At 44.4% G+C, this 21,826-nt stretch overlaps 2 protein-coding genes across 2 annotated transcripts; both read left to right on the top strand.

Annotated features, from left to right (window-relative positions):
• Nucleotides 1-3,184: 3,184 nt before the first annotated feature.
• Nucleotides 3,185-5,851, top strand: LOC141704255 (subtilisin-like protease SBT1.5). The gene has a single exon (XM_074507539.1). It carries the CDS (start codon nucleotides 3,451-3,453, stop codon nucleotides 5,785-5,787), a length of 2,337 nt encoding a protein of 778 aa, XP_074363640.1. The 5' UTR covers nucleotides 3,185-3,450; the 3' UTR covers nucleotides 5,788-5,851.
• Nucleotides 5,852-9,924: 4,073 nt separating this feature from the next.
• Nucleotides 9,925-12,026, top strand: LOC141704256 (uncharacterized). Its single transcript, XM_074507540.1, has 2 exons — nucleotides 9,925-10,044; nucleotides 11,499-12,026. The coding sequence occupies exons 1-2, from the start codon at nucleotides 9,925-9,927 to the stop codon at nucleotides 12,024-12,026; spliced, it is 648 nt and encodes a 215-aa protein (XP_074363641.1).
• The last annotated feature ends 9,800 nt before the right edge of the window (nucleotides 12,027-21,826 follow it).

Raw genomic sequence — 21,826 nt, 5'->3', positions numbered from 1 at the left:
TGAATTTTGAAAAATCAAAGTTCTAGAAACATTCTTTACTAAGTCTTAACTTACCCTAGATTTATAGAAGATCACGGGGTATAAATTGAGGTACCAAACCACGCCTAGGAGACAAGATTCCTAGGCGTGGTACCGAATTTGTCTCCTAGGCGACCCAGCCTAGGAAGTATGGGAGGATTGAAACAACAAACGCCCAGGAAGTAACATTCCTAGGCGTTGTTAGAAATCTGTCTCCTAGGCAGGGGTTACCCACGCCTAGGAAGAATAAGGGAAATACCAACGCCTAGGAGGCAACATTCCTAGGCGTTGTTAGAAATATTTCTCCTGGGCGGGGATTACCCTCGCCTAGGAAGAATGAGGGAAATAACAACGCCCAAGAGATAACATTCCTAGGCGTTGTTAGAAATATGTCTCCTAGGCGGGGGTTACCCACGCCTAGGAAGAATGAGGAAAATAACAACACCCGGGAGGTAACATTCCTAGGCGTTGTTAGAAATATGTCTCCTAGGGGGGGTTACCCACGCCTAGGAAGAATGAGGAAAATAATAACGCCCATGAGGCGACATTCCTAGGCGTTGTTAGAAATATGTCTCCTAGGCGGGGGTTACCCACGCCTAGGAAGAATGAAGGAAATAACAACGCCCAGGAGGTAACATTCCTATGCGTTGTTAGAAATATGTCTCCTAGGCGGGGTTACCCACGCCTAGGAAGGAGAAAATAACAACGCCCAAGAGGCAACATTCCTAGGCGTTGTTAGAAATATGTCTCCTAGGCGCCTAGGAAGTATGATGGGAACCAACAACGCCCAAGAGGCAACATTCCTAGGCGTTGTTGGAAACATGGGCGTTGTTGGAAACATGTCTCCTAGGCGGGGGTGACCCATGCCTAGGATGCATGGCACCATGAGAGCTCATTTTCTGATTATTTAATTAATTAGAAAATGGGCAAAAAATCAGGGAAATTGCTAAAAATCCGCAAAAAACAGGGAAAAATAAGAAAAAAATCCCTGAAAATTAGGGAAAATTAAAAAATACTTTTCAAAAATTATTTTGATAAAATATTCTTGAAAAAATAATACATGTGAGTATCAGAATATTCTTGAAAATTAGGAAAAATCCCAGAAATTAAGGGAAAATTCCTGAAAAATACTAGAAAATCCCTAAAAAGAAGGAATAAGGTAAGGAAAATAATAGGGAGGTTCTGAGACAACCCTGAAGCCGTGTGCAAGGCAAATTGTTGTAAATGTGTAGGTCGCTCCACACTTTACGCAAAAACAATACCTTATAAGGGAACAAATTAACTTAACTTCTGCAAAATCTTTTACGGTTTCCCAGAAGTTTGGGGCAAATGATATGGCCCTAAAATTAGCCTAGAAAATAATTAATGTTAAATTGATTAGACCTGATTCGGTCCAATAACGAAGCCCAATTAATGAGGCCCAAAGCCCTGATTATTTATTAATTTTGTAATTAATAAATATGAGGGATTACAAGCTCATTAAATGATTCTTAACGATGATATAATTCTATAAAAGATAGCCTCAAGGACACCTACGCCAACTAGGAATCTGATTCCTCTATTCTAGGACTTCATGTCCATCCAAAGTCTGAGCACTTGTTCAACAAGTCTCCTAACCCTAGTCCAATTTAAGGACTCTCAACATCTATATAAAGAGACTCACCCCATCCATCAGAACTACATTTTTTGGCTTGATTCTCAAATTCACAGAGATAAGTAGGCATCTCGTAAAGGCAGAGTTAATCTACGAAATATGAGAGCAGCCATTAAAGGCCTTGAGCTCCCGAACCTTAGTAAATACAACAGTTAATACACCTTACGTTTTTTATCCATAACAATTCCACATGTTTCATTTTAACTATTACTTGACTTTTCTGTAAAAAAAATTTAAAAAATTATTATTTTAACTATGCTGTTAAAACACTTAGAGATGTATATTCAATTGGGATTTTAAATGATTTTTTTGGATTTTGAAAATCCTAGGCTATTCAATTCGGACTCTAAAAAATCATTTGAAATATGATGTTATTCAATAGGGTTTGAAAAAAGTCTTTTAAAAATACAGGAGAATTCAATTTAGATTTTAAAAAAATCATTAAAATCTGGTGATATTCAAATTTCATGGATTTTTTTGTATTTTATAAAATTGTAGATTTTGATGAATTTACTAGTGTATTTTATGTTTTCAGAAATCTTAGCAAAATTCAGGAAATTTCGATGGATTTGTCTCAAATCAGCAAGACTATACGAGATTTATTTAACTCCACTAAAATCCGTGTATAATTAAAATCAGCCAAAATCAACAACAATTATTCAAATTAATGAATTGTTATAAATCCTCTATAATTTGAATTGAATATACCATGTTAGAATGCAGAAAAGTTAGGCGACAATTAAAAAGAATATATTGGTTTGAAATAATTGAAGACAAAGCTTCCACTAGTGATCAAAAGTCTAAGCTAACGTATAGCATTGAATGCAGCAACAGATACTATTGACAAAACTGCAGAAAAAATCCAAGAATTAAACAGCAGAGATGATCTAAAAATAGGATGCATGCCTTGATCCTCCAAGAAGACAACTCAATTAGGACTGTACACAACTACTACTACATACACACTTTTGTCTTCTCTTTGCAAAATAACTCCAATACCCCAGTTTTAAGGTCACACATATCACAGGTTGTGTTATTACCTATTGCTTTACTATGTTTAGCCTCCTATGGCCGCCCCATGGATTCCGAGCAAAACGGCAACCATGGTGAAATCATCAACTTAAATCAACACTACACATTGAAAGACACAAGGAAAATAATTATATTATTTAGATCATGTGATGTATACACAACCGTAGTTGAATCAGACTCTGATTTCAGCCTACTCGTGTTAACATAGTTAATTGTTGTTGTATTAACAATCAAGGTTAGAACCATTCTGTAAGCTAATCTACCGAAAACAACTTATCTTCTACCAAAAAATGAGCTGAGGAAGAATTTATCATGTGTAGGATAGCTTGCCTTTCGATGTAGCCTATAAACAAAATCAATAATCATATCCAGTTTTACAAATTAACGATGTAAAATGAACTCGCTAAAACCAGTCTTTTATTGTACAGCCTGTTCTTATACATATTAAAAATTCTACATATCTAAGATAATATCTGATCTCTGCTCATAACCCCGCCTATTAAAGACCAAATCTTATGATCTGTAATAGATAAATAACATTAATGCATAATATACAATAGCCTCCAATTTTTACTCTTATGTCATGCACCTATTTAGCCTCTTTACTTTTGCCCTTCTAGAATAGTTCTGCACTCTTTGCATCCTAATTGTTTTTCTGTTTCGTCGTTTTTTCCTAAAATTCACCACACAATCCATTATAAATCTTCTAGCCTTCTCTGTTCTAAACACCATCAGAGACACATACTATGGGTTCTTTCTTTTGGGTTCTTCTCTCACTTCTCCTCCAAATCCCATCCATATTAGCTCAATCTCAAACTTACATAATTAGAGTCCAAAATGACTTGAAGCCCTCTGCTTTTTCTAACGTTGAAAATTGGTATAAATCCACTCTTCAAACACTAGATTCCTCTCAACTAATGAAGGACTCTGAAGAGTTTTCCAATAATCAAGATATTCTCCATATATATAAAAGTGTTTTCCATGGCTTTTCTACCCTTACCACCCAACAAGCCCAGCAGCTTAAAACCCAGCCTGGAATTCTTGCTGTCATACCTGACCAACTCCGCCAGATCCATACCACTCGTTCTCCCATATTCCTCGGGCTCGAAGGAAAAAATCCCTCAGGTTTAATCACAGAATCTGACTCCGGTTCAGATGTCATCATCGGAATATTCGATACTGGTATCTGGCCAGAACGTCTTAGTTTCCATGACAAAGGCCTTCCTCCTATTCCCGCACGTTGGAAGGGCGAGTGTGTTGAAGGTGAAAATTTCGGGAAAAATCACTGCAACAAAAAATTAATCGGAGCAAGATATTTTCGAGCAGCTTATGAAGCCAGTATGAGAATGAAAGAAGTGAACATCAGTTCCGAACTTAAATCGCCTAGAGACACACAAGGACATGGTACTCATACGGCCTCCATCGCTGCCGGACGGGAAGTTAGTAACGCCTCTCTCCTCACTCTTGCAGCCGGTGTCGCCATTGGTGTTGCTCCGAAAGCCAGAGTAGCAGCATATAAAATATGTTGGAAGAAAGGTTGTTCAGACGCAGATATTCTCGCAGCGTTCGATGCAGCTGTTGAAGACGGTGTCGATATAATTTCATTGTCAATTGGTGGCGGAACACTTCCATACCATCTTGACCCGATTGCGATTGGATCGTACGCAGCGATGGAGAGAGGAATAATTGTATCTGCTTCTGCTGGTAATGAAGGACCTGCTTCACAATCGGTTGCAAACGTTGCTCCATGGATCATTACTATTGGTGCTAGCACAATTGATAGGAAATTTCCAGCCGATTTGAAGTTGGAGAATGGCGAAAATTTCACTGGCGCCACAATTTATACAGGTAAGGATCTGCCATATACACCAATTATTTACGCAGGACATGCTTTTATTCGTCAAAAAGGGTTCAGTAATTTTTCTGGAGGAGCTTGTATGCCAAAGTCTTTGGATAGTAATTTGGTTAGGGGCAAAATTGTGATTTGCAATCGAGGTGGAACATCACGTGCCATGAAAGGTGAAACAGTGAAAAGTGCCGGTGGAGTAGGAGTTATAGTTGCCAACTTGGCAGCAACCGGAGAAGGATTGGTTGCCGATGCTCATATAATTCCAGGTTTATCAGTTACCGCATCAGTTGGTGATAAGCTCCGATCATATGTAAAATTGAATCAAAACCCAAGAGCTAGTATAGTTTTCCATGGGACTCAAGTAGGAGTGAAACCAGCACCTGTTGTGGCATCATTTTCAGCTAGGGGACCCAATGCTGAATCAATTTATGTTTTGAAACCAGATATAATCGCTCCAGGCGTCAACATCCTTGCTGCATGGCCTGACAACACGCCACCCACGGAATTAGCCATGGACACACGTCGCACTGATTTTAACATATTGTCCGGGACATCAATGTCATGCCCACATGTGTCAGGTCTTGTTGCATTACTCAAAGGAGCCCATCCTGATTGGTCACCAGCAATGGTCAAATCAGCCTTCATGACAACGGCATACACGATGGACTCCGACGGAAAGCCTATAGAGGATGAGAAGGCGTACAATGAATCGAAAGTATGGGACATGGGTGCTGGACATGTGGACCCTGACAAAGCCATTGATCCGGGATTAGTTTATGATTTAACAAGTACTGACTATTTGAATTTCTTATGTTCCTCTAATTATAGTCGCCAAGAAATACGATTAATTGCTCGACGATCATTAGGGTGCAAAGGCACGAAACAGAAGCCTTGGGATTTGAATTACCCGGCAATTGTTGTTGCCTTCGAAGAATCTGAAACGTCGACATTTGAAGTTGTTGTGAGAAGAACAGTAACACATGTTAGTGAGAATGCCTCTACGTACATAGCAGAAGTTATTAATCCAAAACATGTAAATGTTACTGTTGATCCACCAAGGATGAAATTTACGAAGAAAGGTGAGAAACAAAGTTATATAGTTCGAATTTCAGGTAAGAAGATGGGAGTGTCGGCGGGAAGTATGTTGTCCGAAGAAGGGAAACTGACATGGAGAGATGGAGATCATGTGGTGAATACACCTCTTGTGGTAGTTTATCAGAAGCCTTTGTTTTAGAATCTAAAGTAGTGTTTGGTCAAACGTATGTAAAATTTACATAACATGCTTAGACTTTATTATCTTCAAGTTTCTAATATAAATTAGTTCATGTATGCGTGATATAGTCATAACATTATGCTTCATTATAGGAAGTAATTTCCTATCAAGTTACATGTAATTTATCAAGAAACATAAGTAAGTCAAATTAGGCCCAGGCTTTTTGAGTAATTATTTGTTTAAGTGATCTTCATTGGAGTGTTACAACAAACAACTGGTGATCAATACATACTTCTCTCTAACTTTGTTCATCACAAGATGTTATGCCCGCTTTCGGCCATGGACCCTAAACAGGTCCCTGTGGGTGCACTAAATAGCTGGACTCTCGTGTGTGGGCTAGAACCATGGATTTATATGACTTGGGCCAGCACATGCGGACTGGGCTCGTAACATGCGAGCTGGGTTCACATGCGAGCTGGGCTCATGACATGAGAGCTGGGCTCAACATGCGAGCTGGGCTCAAGTGAGGACATGCGAGCTGGGCTCACACATGTAAGGTGAGCTCACATTTGTCATTTGGGCTCTCATATGCGAGCTGAGCTCGGTTGTGCCCACGCGAGGTGGGCTCAGGTGCCTTCATGCGAGGTGGGCTTAGCTGCCCACACGCGGGCTGAGCTCATGAGCCCACATCTTATAGAAACAGAGGTAACATTATATTTATTATTTGAAGGCGGTGCGGGCCGAGGTGACCAGGCCGGGCCGCATCGAAAGACTTTGTGTGCAACATGGAAAGTGACTCATAGATGACTGAGTTGCTCGTAGATTTCGGGGTCGACACGGGTTGTTCCTACAATCACGGGAAGGATTGCGGAGATGCCGCGAATTGTAGGAAGCGTGTGGAGCCGATCGAGATTTACGTGACTAATTGGCTGAAGGCCTGACTTTATCGTGGGCTTGGGCTGCACGGGCTGAAGAGTCCTAACCCTAGCCTACGTGACTTGTTCCCCAAGAACTACGTGAGGCTTGATCCCTATAAATAGGGTACGTAGGCACTTGTATGAGACATGAGTCGACACTTGACAGAGAATAACAAACCCTATTCTTTCTTAAGGAGTCCACATACAAGCTCAGCCACCACCAAACAACCTTCCTCCGCCCTCAAACACCGTCCTTGATCTTTGTTCCGCCCATTAACCTCCACAACATTGTTATACGAAATTCTCCCTATAACATTTGGCGCTAGAAGGAGGGGTCGTTCATCTTAGGGAGAAAGATGACCAAAGAAAGCAAGCAAGCGACGACACCAGGGAGCGGAGGCAAGAAGGACCCTACTTTCGAACACACGCCCCCAGAGAATCAGGCGCCACCTCCACCAATTGCAACCGTGGACGGGCAGGCTGTGATGACGTATCTCGAAGGGCTGGCCGATCAGATGAATCAGATCAACGCCCGAATGTCAAAGGTAGAAAGAAGCTCGGTCCGGAACGCCAAGCGTAAGGCGCGCCGCCTCAAGGTCTCACAGCGTAGCTGGAAGGGCAAAGGCCCTCAGAAGAAGCTGATCCACGATTTTGATGACGTGGCAACCGAGACCAAACAGAAGAAAGAAACATCACGCGAAAAGGAAGATATACCCCGAGGCCATGATGAGCGGGGCAGCCAGATCTCTACGAGATCGGGGCCGAAGCCAGCTTCATCTGAGGCAAGGTCAACTAGCGTGCTAGACCGAGTGGGTAGAAAACTAAGCGACATGACCTCAGGCTCAAATTGGAGAATTGTAAGAAGGAGAGAGAAGAGAAAGAGCCCGTGGATAAAAGAGGCTCGAAAAGGGAACGGGCAACGACCCCTCCGGAAAGACGTCAACACACCTCACCCAGGAGGGAGGAGCGACATAGACGCAGATACAATCGTGAAGAGGAGTCGCAGGACCGAGCTGGAGGAGGGGGACGCCGCGAACGACCTCAGGGCTCACCATTCGAGTAATGCGGGTGGTGACAGAGAAGGAGAAGTTGTTAGAGTAAGGGACCTGAGAAGGATCTTAGATGAGATGGAGCAAGAGAAGAGAGGGCCCCCTGCTCGGCTGCCCCCTCTCCGTTTACGGCTGCTATCCGATCATCCCCCCTACCTCGGGTGTTTAGGCACAACCCCGACCTTCTATTCAACGGCGAAGCCGACCCGGCGGAGTACCTTATTCAATTTAACACTGAGATGGAAGTCTATCAGGTGCCGGAGATGACCCGTTGCAGACTCTTCGCGGCATCACTCAGAGGTAGTGCCCAACAATGGTTCTCCAAGTTGGGACCGGCTAGCATAAGAACGTGGAGGCAATTGGAGGACTTGTTCGTCAGACAATTTCAGTCGACCCTCCACTATTCGCCTCCTGTGGCCACGTTAGCCAACATCAAGCAAAGGGAGGGGGAGCCCTTGGCAGAATACTTTCGTCGGTTCAACGCCGAGGTCCCCAAGGTGAGAGGAGCCAGTGAGGAGACCATCAAAAATTTCTTGATAGCAGGGCTGAAAGAAGGATCGAAATTTTGGAAGAGCCTCCAAGCGAGTGAGCCGAGGACCTTGGCCGAGTTCTATGAGCAAGCCGAACCCTTCAAGAGGGTAGAGAAATCGATGAGAGAGCTGAAAATCAGCGAAAGCTATCGAGACAAGAGGGACCGATCCTCAAGCCCTGACGAAAGGAGGAAGACATATCGGCGTAGTTCGAGCCCGAAAAAGTCTGCCCGTGGCAAAGAGACCACTAAAGATTCGGGAAGGCCTTATACAAGCAAATGGCAGACACACACCTCTGGTAGCCTCTATCGACCACATATATGCTACATATTGGGGAAGGGGGTATTCAGGAAGGCAACTCCTCTCACAGACTACAATAAAAGAGACACTTCGAAGTATTGTGCATACCATGAGGCCACCGGACACGATACAGCTGATTGTAGACAACTAAAGGATGAGATCGAGACTTTGATTAGACAAGGGAAGCTTACGGAGTGGGTTGTCAAGGAGGTTCGAAGACACAGGACGGATTATCATACCGTCCCTCCTCCACCCCCAGAAGACAAAGAAAGGGTCCCTCGGGCTGGTAGTATTCATATTATTCTAGGCGGGTCTCACATTGGTGGAGACAGCCGGAAGGCGATGGACAGATATGCCCGGGAAGCAAAGGACAAGCCGCTCACCAACGTCAATCATCTAAGCCAAAGGCCCCCGGAGCTCTTTGAAAGGGAGGTCGATGATATCGTGTTTAAAGAGAATGATGCAAAATGGGTGCATTACCCTCATACCGATGCCCTAGTCATAAAAATGAAGATTGGGACGGTGAATGTTCACCGAGCAATGGTGGACACCGGGAGCTCGGCTGATGTTTTGACTTATGATGCCTACAAAAAACTGGGATTATTGGATAGAGAATTAACCTCAACAGGTGGGCACCTGTACGGGTTCACGGGAGACTCGATCGGAGTGAAAGGGACAATTCGGCTCCCGGTGACCATAGGAGAGGAGCCTCATGTGGCCACCCAGATCGCTATGTTTACAGTCGTAGACCAGCCTTGTGCCTACAATGTTATAGTGGGCAGACCCCTTATGAGGGCAATGAGGATGGTGACCTCGATCCATCATATGACGATAAAATTCCCAACCCCCACGGGGGTAGGCATCTTGAAGAGCTGTCAATACGAATCCAGGGTCTGCTACAACCAGGCACTCAAAGCGGCCGAGTCAAGAAATGCCTCAAGGGAGATAGCTGAAGCAGGTGAGTGCGACATCCCCATGGAAGAGGCAGAGGGCAGGAAAAGAATACGTCCTGAGGGCCACGAGACTTGTAATTTGATTTCAATTGAGGAGTTGCCCGAGAACTACTTCGAGCACATGGGAATTCATGTGGAACCACGCCCAGGGGCCTTACTAATGGAAGCATCTCAGCCCATCATGTTGATACAAGAGGGGATTGTAGAGGAAGCAAGTGATGAAGAAGAGAGCCCAGAACAAATCACTGCAACACTTAGGAGAGGGAAGTGGGCACAAAGAAACAACAATCACTATGGACCCACCCGACGGAATCACTCGAACTGTAACTGCGACCTCTGAACGCTTGATAAACCCGACCCAAGCTCACCAACCGAGCTCAAGGATGCGGAAGGTTTGGCAATCACGGAAATGGAAAAAACTAGCGAGGCTCGAGCAGATCTAGACCCGAGAATGCCCTCAATGGTCGAGAGGGCCGGGGCCGCAGAGGACACAATCCCGATCTTGGTAGACCCAAATGATCCCTCCAAGGTACTCAGAATAGGCTCTAACCTAAGTCCTGACTTGAGAGAGGATCTAGCCCGCTTCCTAAGGGAGAATTTGGATGTCTTTGCATGGTCACACTCCGATATGATAGGGATTGACCCAAATGTCATGTGCCACCGGCTCAACTTGGACCCGAAAAAGAAGGGGGTTAGGCAAAAGAGACGGCCGATTAGTGGAGAGAGGGCAGAGGCCCTCAGAGAAGAAGTGGATAGATTAATGGAGGCAGGACTTGTGAGAGAAGCCTTCTACCCCGTGTGGCTGGCCAACCCTGTGCTTGTCAAGAAGCCCAATGGCAAGTGGAGGACATGTGTAGACTTCACCGACCTGAACAAAGCTTGCCCGAAGGACAGCTTTCCTCTACCCCGAATCGACCAGCTGGTTGATTCCACGGCTGGGCACGCGCTGCTTAGTTTTATGGATGCTTATTCGGGATATAACCAAATCCCCATGTATGGGCCAGATCAGGAGCACACCTCCTTTATTACTGATCGGGGCCTTTACTGTTACATCGGGATGCCCTTCGGGCTCCTTAATGCGGGGGCAACCTATCAGAGGCTGGTGAATAAGATGTTCAAACATCAATTGGGGAAGACTATGGAGGCCTATGTAGACGACATGCTGGTGAAATCGAAAGAAGCGAGGGATCATGTCCGCCACCTGGCAGAAATGTTCCAGATCCTAAGGGAGTACAGAATGAACTCAACCCCCAGAAATGTGTGTTTGGGGTTGAATCGGGGAAGTTTTTGGGATTTATTGTCAACCATAGAGGCATTGAGGCCAACCCAGCCAAGATACAAGCCCTACTCGAGATGAGATCCCCTCGACGGGTGAAGGATGTTCAAAGCTTAACGGGACGAGTGGCTGCCTTAAACCGCTTCGTCTCAAAATCCTCCGATAAATGCCAAGAGTTCTTCAAAGCAATCAAAGGAGTGGGGAGGAACTTTAAGTGGACCGAAGAATGTGAGGAAGCCTTTCAGAACATAAAGAAGCATCTCAGTAGCCCCCATGTTGTCCAACCCAAAGCAGGAGAAACTTTGATCCTATACTTGGCCGTCTCCGACTTTGCAATAAGTGCAGTATTAGTCCGAGAGGAGGATGGTGTCCAGCTCCCGGTATATTATGTGAGTAAAAGGCTAGCCGATGCCGAGACTCGATACACAAGCCTCGAAAAGCTAGCGTATGCTCTGATTCTGGCCTCCCGAAAACTCAGGCCCTATTTTCAGGCACATAAGATAGAAGTGCGAACCTCCTACCCCCTCAGACAAGTGATGCATAGACCAGAATCTTCTGGTCGAATGTTGAAGTGGACGGTTGAGCTCGGCCAATTCGAGGTGGATTATAAGCCAAGGACTGCGATCAAAGGCCAAGCCCTGGCCGATTTTGTGCTAGAATTTCCCCCACATCGAAGTGGAGCCGGGAGCCCTTGTTGTTATACCTAGCACAGAAGAAGTTGGACTGGAGAACAAAATAGTGCCCCATGGTGGAGCCTATATGTGGATGGTGCCTCTAACGGTGATGGAGCAGGAGCTGGAATCGAGCTAATCAGCCCAGAGGCTCACAAAATCAGACATGCGACCCATCTGGCCTTTCATGCAACCAACAATGATGCTGAGTATGAGGCCCTGATCAACGGTCTCAAGCTAGCTTTGGAAATGAAGGTCGAGAATTTGAATGTGTTTAGTGACTCCATGATTGTGGTCTATCAGATAAATGGGGGGTATCAAGCTAAGGGGCCGAGAACAGAGCTTTACCTGAAGTGCGCACAGAGGATAATCGCAAGATTCAACGAGGTGAGGCTGGAACTAATCCCGCGTGGGCAGAATGAAGGCGCGGACGAGCTAGCTAAGCTCGGCTCACGCCGCGAGAGCACTTTGCTAGGGACCGTGCCCCTTGATATACAGAGGCAACCTAGTGTGCCCGAGCACGAGGTGGGCAGCCTCATAATGAGCTCGGCCCCACGTGGATGACATCTATTCTAGCATACATAAGAGAAGGTTCACTTCCGGACGAAAAGAACGAGGCAAGGAGAATAAAATACAAAGCAGCCCGCTATGTGATATACGACGAGATTCTATACAGAAGAGGGTTCAGTGTTCCTCTTCTCAAATGCATACATGGGGAGGAATGCAACTACATCCTAAGGGAAGTACACGAGGGTATTTGTGGCAATCACTCGGGGGGTAGCTCTCTAGCTCAGAAAATCCTCCGTCAAGGCTACTACTGGCCAACGCTGAAAAAAAGCGCCTTTGAATTCTCCCGAGCTTGTGATAAGTGTCACGAATATGCCAATATTACAACAACCCCGTGGCCTCTCTCACATCCCTCATGAGCCCCTGGCCCTTCATCCATATGGGGAATTGATCTGATTGGGGAACTCCCGAAGGCCAGGGGAGGCGTCAAGTATGCGGTAGTTGCGGTAGACTATTTCACTAAGTGGGCAGAGTCCGAGCCCTAGCCACTATCACAGCGAGAAAGCTCCGGGAGTTTGTATTACAGGGCTATTGTATGTTCGCTATGTGCATCCCTTACAAGCTGATATCTGACAATGGGAAACAATTGATAGCAAGGAGATGCGAGAGTTTTGTGAGCAGCTGGGGATTCAGAAGAGCTTTAGCGCAGTCTGCCACCCCCAGAGTAACGGTGCAGACAGAGGCTGTTAATAAAATCATTAAGCATACCTTAAAGGCAAAGCTTGAAGAGAAGAAAGGAGCATGGCCAGAAGAACTCGCCCAGGTCCTATGGTCTTATAACCACTACACCCCGAACCACAACTGGAGAGACCCCTTTCTCTCTGGTGTATGGGTGTGAAGCTATGGTGCCCCGTTGAAGTGGAGCAGGATTCTTTTCGAAGGGACAACTATGACTCAGAGGCAAACGGGTCAATCATCGGCTCTATTTGGATATGATCGAAGAACTCGAGAAGAGGCTCAGATCAGGATTGCGGCATATCAGCAGAGGACAGCTAGGCATTACAACAGTAAGGTTCGAGCCCGATCTTTCAAGGTGGGAGATCTAGTTCTGCGTCGGGTCATGCCAAATACCAAGGTGGTGAGTCACGGAGTCTTGGGAGCAAATTGGGAAGGCCCTTACAAGATAAAATCGGTGCTCTGGGAGGGAACCTACCACCTCAATGATATGCAAGACAAGTTGATCCCAAGAGCCTGGAACGCGGAACACCTTCGCAAGTATTATCAGTAATATTATTCTTTTCAGACTTAGTATTATCTTCAAATATTCCTAAGTCTCGGGGGGTAGTGCCATATAGGTGCCTCCCTGAGACCACAAGCATGTATTCCTTTCACTTTCCCATTATCTATGAATAAACGATTGATCTCTATTTGTGCACTTGATATTTTAACTTCTGTTAATAGATTAATACCCAGCAGGGGACCCCATCCTTGGGAACCCATGCGAGGACAGAACAGTTGTTTTATTAACCATGTTAAATCAAGCTGGGCCCCGACCCGCTTGATGCCAAGAACATGAAACGAGCCGGGCCACGGCCCGCTTAGACAAATACGAACACATAGTAGATAAAAGATGTGGATAGAGATATAGGCCCGCGATGCGAGCTCATACCCTGGCCCTCAAAACCATAAATGCGACCCAGGGGGCCCAGCCCTCCATCAAACATACTCAAAATCGCATGATGCGAGGAGAAGACACATGCGAGCTCCTAGTGTGAGCACACCTACAACACCTGCGAGTCGATGCGGGCTTGTTCCACTTGGCATTCCTTTCAATGGTTGTTGATTTAAAGATAAAAAATTACATTAAGGGTTATCAACCTCTGCTTCCCTCACGATTTTCACCAGCGACCTAGGCCTTCTCGGCCGCGAGCCGAGCCCTCCTCAGCAATTTGGGCATACCTCTCCATCTCCAGCTTCAACTTGTCAGCATGCCTCGCTGTGCTCGCACCCAGAGCCGCCCAATTGAAGTCAGGAATCTTCTTCATAAAGACTTTCATGAAATTCCTGGCCACCAGGTTCCTAGCATCAGCGAGGGCGGCCTCATGGCCCTCGGTCAGGGCAGAGATGATCCCTCCAGCTCGAGCACCCCTCTCCTCGAGGGCATCCTTCTCCTTCTTACATGCCTCAGCAGCCAGGTCATGAGCCTCCTTCTGCTCCCTTAGGGCCTTGTCGTGAGCAGCGTTCAGGTTAACTATCTTCTGATTATAGTTTGTTCACCAGCGTAACTTTCTCTTGCCCGTGCTCAGCGACCTTACTCTGAAGGGACTTGACCTTAGCCTCAAGCTTTGTTGTTGGTCTGGCTGAGGGCTCGCATCTCTCGAGCCTTAGATAACTGACGATAGTATACTTCGGCCGCGGCTCGGGAGAGTGCATCCTGGTTAACCTCGAGAGCAGAAGAAGACCAATCCTTTAAATCCTGCTCGCTGATGTGACCTTGGGCGAGCCGGCCGAATGTGGTCGCAACATTGGCAGAAGAAGAAGAGGGAAGAGGAGCATCAGAGGGAGCAGCTTTCTTTGGCTCAGGCTCGCCAGTTTTTCCTTCTTTACCTCTGTGCCTCTTTAGTCGAGGAGAGGGCCCTGAATCCTTGAGGTGCTCGGAGAGAGTAGTCATGCGGGCCGGAGGATTGGCCTGAGAGCGAGCCCTTGTGCTCGCAGCTGCGGGCTGAGCTGGGCCCGAGGCCGCAGCCTGCTCAGCCTCTTCCATGAAGGGGATAGGGAGATGGCCATTTCTGAAAAAGAAAACAACAAAGCAATAGATTAGTCACAGCAAGATGCAAAGGAAAGAAGTAATGCGAGCAGTGAAAAATATGGAGAATTAAAGTGCGATGTGAAACGAGATGCATGCAGGAAAATAAACGCGAGCACACAAGCTCGCGCATGCGAGCAGCCAGGCCCGGACGTGCGGGCCGATATTCTTACCCTTTCTGGATCTCTTCCTAGATTTCTTCTGAGGAGTCAGCCTCACTCCTTCCTTCAAAAACCCACTATGCGACCAGATTGGTGGTCGTTATGAGTTTTCGGATGTCCCGGTACGCCTTAGGAAGGTTTAGAAGACTGTCCGCGTTTATCCTTTTCCTGTCCCACAAGGACAGTGCGAGGCGGGGGTGGCTGGAGATAAAAAGAAATTCTTGTTAAAAGGAAAGAGCTATGGTAGAAGAAACGAGAGCGGGCAGGAGAAAACTTACATGGATTATAATAAAAATGAGTCTGGACTCGAGGCACCTCGTGGATATAGAAGTAAGGGCTCTTCCACTTCCCTGAGTTGCTCGGCCCGTTTGTGGATGAGGTTCTTCTTGTTGAAACACGGCCAGACAGAGAAGTAGAAATACCCAAAGTCGTTAGGAGAATGCTTTAAATGGAGGAAGTAACCCAGCTGCCTCGCGGTTAGAGAAGGGTACCCGCATTTGTGGTACATGATGTACAATGCGAGGGCGGCCCGGTATCCGTTTGGATTGATCTGAAGGGGTGCGAGCTGGAAGTACTCGCAAACATCTTTGATGAAGGGATGAAGAGGAGATGAGATTCCCAGCCTTAATAGGAAGGTGGACAAGACCATGCGAGGCACCCTGCCTCCATTCTCCGAGTGATTGAATCTATAGCATCTCATATGAGGTAGGGGCAAGACAATATGGCCCTCGAGCTGAAACTGCTCAATGTGCTCGGCCAGATGTTTCTGAGTCAGCGAGGTAGGCAGGTCGCGGCAAGCGAGCACCTTAACCTCCTCGTTTGCAGTTGAGCTCTCCTCCCCATCAGGAATGATCTGCCTTCTGAAAACAATCTCACCCTCGAGCTCAGGCTGGGCAGGAGGCACATAAGGCTCGGGAGAGGCTGCGGGGGCATAATTATAGTTACAAATCTTGTACTGACTTGTAACATCTGCCACCTCCTCGCTCTGAGGAGAGTCATAGGACCAATGCGAGCCGTCCTCTTCACCCTCGAGTCCCAGGATGGGATATTCAACAGCTACATGCTCTTTTCCTTTCTTCCTGGTGTCATAGTATGCACTCCCCAGGTCGCTGTCAGTTGATTCTGAGTCAAGGTGAATGGGGTCGAGGTGGTTAGCTGCTGCTTGCCTCAGACGGGCTGCCCTCTCTTCAGCCATTTCTCTTAAAATCTCCTCGGCTCGGTCTTTATCCAAGGGAGCAGGCTCGCGGTTTAGCAGCTCTTCTACCCCAAGGGAGGCTGGAATATGAGAGAGGTCCACGGGCCTATTTCTCCAATTATATATATTCTTCTCCCTGGTAAAATCCTCAGGGTTCGGGTTGAGGTGAATATCAAGCGAGCCGGATCCAGCTGCTCGCATCGAGTTCTCAACTCTGGCGATGTTCAGAGCCCCTTGAGGGGTGATAGCTGAGCCGGGAGAGATAGGTTGGCTAAGACGACCAGAAAGAGAGGTCAGCTCGCGTTGAAAGTCCTTGGAGCCTCGCTGCTCAGGAGGGTATTGGTTTAATGGAGATGGAGTAGCTGAAGAGCAAGCCGGGCTAGCAGAGGTGCGAGCCGGACTCGAGGAAGAGCGAGATGATCCATAGGAGCGGGCTGAAGACGCACTCGACATCTGTAAAAGATGGTGAAAATTAGTGTGTGGCCCTAAAAAAAAAAAAGAAAACAAAAAAAAAAAAAAAAACAAGTATGGGGTCGCACCTAAGTGTCCTCACATCTCACACGGGATCGCACCTAAGTATCTAAACGAGCGAAAGGGCTCGCATCGCGCGTTGTGGTTGTGTGTGAACTCGTATCAAACATGTGGTGTGTGCTCGCATGGTGTGCGTGAATAAAGCATGAATAAAGAATGGGATCGAATCGAAGAGTACCTGTGGGAGAGGTGTATGAAGATCCTGATGAATCTGGTCCCGGAGAATATCGCCGCCGGTAGACGGTTCTTGTTGAAATGATAATCTTCGCCGTGGTAGATCCTTGAGCAAATTGAGCAGCAATTCAGGAAGTGTTTTTGGAAATGTGAGAAATGAATTGAAATCCCACATATTTATAGGAGATAGGAGAGAGAAAGGAGGAGGCGACACGTGTCGTCATCTCATAAGATGACACGAATCCCCACGCCAGCTGTCCAACGGCTGTCAAAATGAATGCAAAGATGAAAGGCATGCGAGGCGAGACACGCGAGGCGGTTTGGTGCGGCCTGGTGGGCTCACACTTGCGAGGCCATAAAAGGATTAGAAAATACCTGGCCTCAAGATGCGACCAGGAATTTTGGGGGGTAGTTGTTATGCCCGCTTTCGGCCATGGGCCCTAAACAGGTCCCTGTGAGTGTACTAAATAGCTGGACTCTCGTGTGTGGGCTAGAACCATGGATTTATATGACTTGGGCCAGCACATGCGGGCTGGGCCCGTAACATGCGAGCTGGGCTCAAACATGCGAGCTGGGCTCAAGTGATAACATGAGAGCTGGAATCAAACATGCGAGCTGGGCTCAAGTGATGACATGAGAGATGGGCTCAAACACGCGAGCTGGGCTCAAATGAGGACATGCGAGCTGGGCTCACACATGAAAGGTGAGCTCACATGTGTCATTTGGGCTCTCATATGCGAGCTGAGCTCGGTTGTGCCCACGCGAGGTGGGCTCAGGTGCCTTCATGCGAGGTGGGCTTAGCTGCCCACACACGGGCTGAGCTCATGAGCCCACATTTTATAGAAACAGAGGTAACATTATATTTATTGTTTGAACGCGGTGCGGGCCGAGGTGACCAGGCCGGCCCGCATCGAAAGACTTTGTGTGCAACATGGAAAGTGACTCATAGATGACTGAGTTGCTCGTAGATTTCGGGGTCGACACGGGTTGTTCCTACAATCACGGGAAGGATTGCGGAGATGCCGCGAGATTGTAGGAAGCGTGTGGAGCCGATCGAGATTTACGTGACTAATTGGCTGAAGGCCTGACTTTATCGTGGGCTTGGGCTGCACGGGCTGAAGAGTCCTAACCCTAGCCTACGTGACTTGTTCCCCAAGAACTACGTGAGGCTTGATCCCTATAAATAGGGTACGTAGGCACTTGTATGAGGGATGAGTCGACACTTGACAGAGAATAACAAACCCTATTCTTTCTTAAGGAGTCCACATACAAGCTCAGCCACCACCAAACAACCTTCCTCCGCCCTCAAACACCGTCCTTGATCCTTGTTCCGCCCATTAACCTCCACAACATTGTTATACGAAATTCTCCCTATAACAAGGTGGCTTACACATAATTGTCCCATCATTGAACTCGCTGTAAGGGGAGTGCCATGTCTTTGAATTTACACCTTTTTATTCCCTCTTTTGCTACTTAAATCAGTGTAGGTTCCGTTTTTAATTACTATTAAAAATTATTTTACAGGAAGAAAAACTGTAAGTAAAGAAAATATTATTGTAAATTTTGAATAGTTATCTAATAATTTTTTTAATATTAGTATGTATTATGGTATAAGATGAAAAGGAATGTTTTTTATGTAATTTAATTTTAAATTAGTAACACCTTTTCACAAAAATTGGAAACAGTGTTTGTTTATTGTAGTTAATCTCGGTTTATCAACAAGGATCTATTTTGGTATTTTTGTTAAGTGCCAGCTAGATAAGTGGGGTTTTGAAAAGCTGATTCTATTTGATAATATTGACATTTAACGTGTTGTTTAAGTAAAAGCTGAAAATAAATTATATGGTAATTTTTTTAAAAGTGTCTTTCGAAGTTGTAATTACATGCAAATCTCTTATGTCCTTTATTCTATAAACATATATTTTGGAACATAATTTTGTAAACTTTAAAAATTAAATAGAATGGGTAAACTAAAACTCTAATAAATTGAGTGACTCATCAAACTATGAGCTCGTACTTGATCGCGAAGTATGTTAATCTAGTTTGATTTGTCAGTTCTTTGACTTGACTCGACACTCGTGGTTGACGATCCGGGAAAATATCTCGAGGCACAAAATCATGATGCATATCAACTTGGGAAATATAATATTTTGAATGGAGTTTGGTCTGATGTAATTATGCAATGTCATGGATGATACGACAATATCCTTTTGAGATTCAAATAAATTTTGTGGCATGTATGTCCAAATATTTTATTTTTTGATTCAAATTTCAAATATTCTTTCAATAGAATTTCGGAGTAGGGTTGTAAATGAATCTAATCTGCATCGGATTGATTTTGATCCATATCCGATCCATTTAATTTTACCGGATTAAGATTCGGATCAGATTTTGGTCGGATTTTTTTTATCTCAATCCATATCCGGATCTGCTAGGATCATCGAATCAAAGATCGAAACTCCGATCCATTTATATATTTTTAAAAAACCTGAAATGTAAATACAATTTCTTATAATATATCCAATATTTTATTAAAAAAATTGAAAAGCGAACACAAAATACTAATATTAATTTAAACAGTGACAAGCAACTATCATGTACAATGAAAAGAAATCTTTTTCTAAACCCAATGAAAAGAAACCTTATTGTATTAGTATTAAACAATGACATACTTCTGACTTGACACATACAGTGCAAAAATGTTAACAAAAAAGAAGATAAACGTGTCATAAATTATATATATAATTTATTATATATATATATAATAAATTAGTCGGATCGGATCGTTAATGGATCAGATCAGTCAAAATTCATATCCGTTACTTATCGGATCAGATCATTATCGGATCGGATCATTATCAGATCAGAATTTTTCCGGATTGGATTTCTTTTTTTAATGATCCATATCCGCTCCATTAGCATTCAGACTGGATCAAATCATAATGAATTTCTGACCCATTGACAACCCTACTTCAGAGGGATGAAAGTGCTTTATTAAATATTTTTTGATAACCTTCTGGTGTTTGTCCATAACGAAAATCAGGAATATGAATTCTAACCTATTGTGGAATAAAAACTAGGGTTCGTTAGTATTTAATACTAGGATTGTGAATTTCGAACTTTAATGGATGTTCTCGCGGTGGGGACTAGCTGTCCTTGCAAGATGCCTACGTATCTTTGTGTTGTAGAGAATCAAACAAAAAATGTAGTTCTAGGTTGAGGGGGTAGAGCCCTTTATATAGAGGTGAGTCTAGGGTTAAACTTGTGTTAAAAGATTTGGTAGACAAGTCTCCAACTTATATAGTAATTAGGACTCATGTAAGTCAAGGGATTCTAGATCATTCCTTGTAGGAGTTAGTGTCCATGTTGGACGTCATATTTATGTTCTTTCAGCCGTATTGGGCCTCGTCCATGAACAACTCATATTCGTGGACCTTGACGACCTTTGCTCGTGGGCCATGAGGATCTTGAGATGATCATAATCTTTGCAAGATACTTGAGAAATATTGATGCCATGGTACCAAAGACTGCTATAAGTGAAAAAGGATGATGCCATGGCTGATGATGAGCAAAAGAAGGATGAACACAAATCTTTTGGCTTAAATCCAAGTCAATCAAGCAAAAGGAGTGGTAGTCAAAAAGATGAGAAAAAGAAAGGGAAATATGAAGATCGAAAGAAGAAGGGTGGAGGAGATGATAAAGATAGCAAGAAAATACCACTAAGTTTAAAATACTACAACTCTGTAAACCTCAACCCAAAACCCTAGCCAAACAAAAACTCAAATCATCCAAACCTCCAAGCCTAAATACCTTTACAAACTCATAATGTAATAATTCAAATTTTTGAGACCTTGTAAAACGTTTAATGAATAGTAACCCTGACAGACGGGGAAAAACTTTTGAGCCCACACTATGTAGTGCATGGGAAAATGAGTTTCGGAATTGATATTACGACTATACGTACCAAATGAGTGTATGTAAACACTATTAGTTTTCGAAGAAAATAAACTTTGAAAAATGACCGTATTTACGACTTATCGAGGATTACAGGAATCACAATATAATTACGAGATTAAAATCCTACAGATTTATATTCTAGTAGGATAAATAAAAATATAAGAAATAAATACGAAAGGAATTACATTGCGAACCATTTACGAGTTAGTATTACGGAGAACGTTAAGTAACCGAGCGAACGCGTAAATGATTAATTAAACGTAACGCACTAACTAAACCATGGTAAGGAAGTAACCATGGTTACTTCATCAAATAGTGAGCTAACCATAGGATGACCAAGCTAGCTAGCAAATAGTGAGCTAAGGAAGCTAACCTTGTAGTTTAGCTTGTAAGCTAGCAAGCTACAAAGATATGTCCATAGATTTGGCAACAAAGAATAAACCTAGAATGCTATCCTAGGAAGAATAAAATCAAGTTGCAAAGATATCAAGTCACCTTCCAAGAAGCAACCTAACCAAGCATCCAAGAGAAGCAACCAAGTAGTATAAATACCCCCCATCCCCATTTTGTTCCATTCGGCCCCAAGGAAGAAAAATGAGAAATTGGAATTCAAAACTGCAAGTTCAAGCTCTTGTAAAATCACCCAATTAATTACCAAGCCTCCTAGCAACTAAACTAAGGTAAGAAAAATCTTTCATCTCTTTTTATCAAGGTTTGATGGGTGGAATAAATTCAAGAAACTCACTAGTGAATAGTGTGAATAGTAACCTCTCTTTGGTTTCTTGATTTCAATGGTGGTTTTAGGTTTTAAAAATCATACCAAGCACTTCCAAGCCTCCACCTTCCTCAAGAACACATCTCAAGCTTTCAAGAAAGGTAAAAATCTTTGGCCCAATTTATTTAAGGTTCATTTTTAAGATCCATTTAGTATGTGGTAGTAAACCTAGCTTACTAAGTGTTATTGATGAAATCTTGATGATTAAGTTAAGTAGATTTAAAGTTGGTTGTTATTGCCTCAAGAACATAATTTTCT

This window comes from Apium graveolens, unplaced genomic scaffold (assembly GCF_009905375.1).
Source record: "Apium graveolens cultivar Ventura unplaced genomic scaffold, ASM990537v1 ctg763, whole genome shotgun sequence".
NCBI lineage: Eukaryota > Viridiplantae > Streptophyta > Magnoliopsida > Apiales > Apiaceae > Apium > Apium graveolens.
The sequence above is the reverse complement of the archived record's forward strand: the minus strand, read 5'-3'. Positions and strand labels throughout refer to the sequence as shown.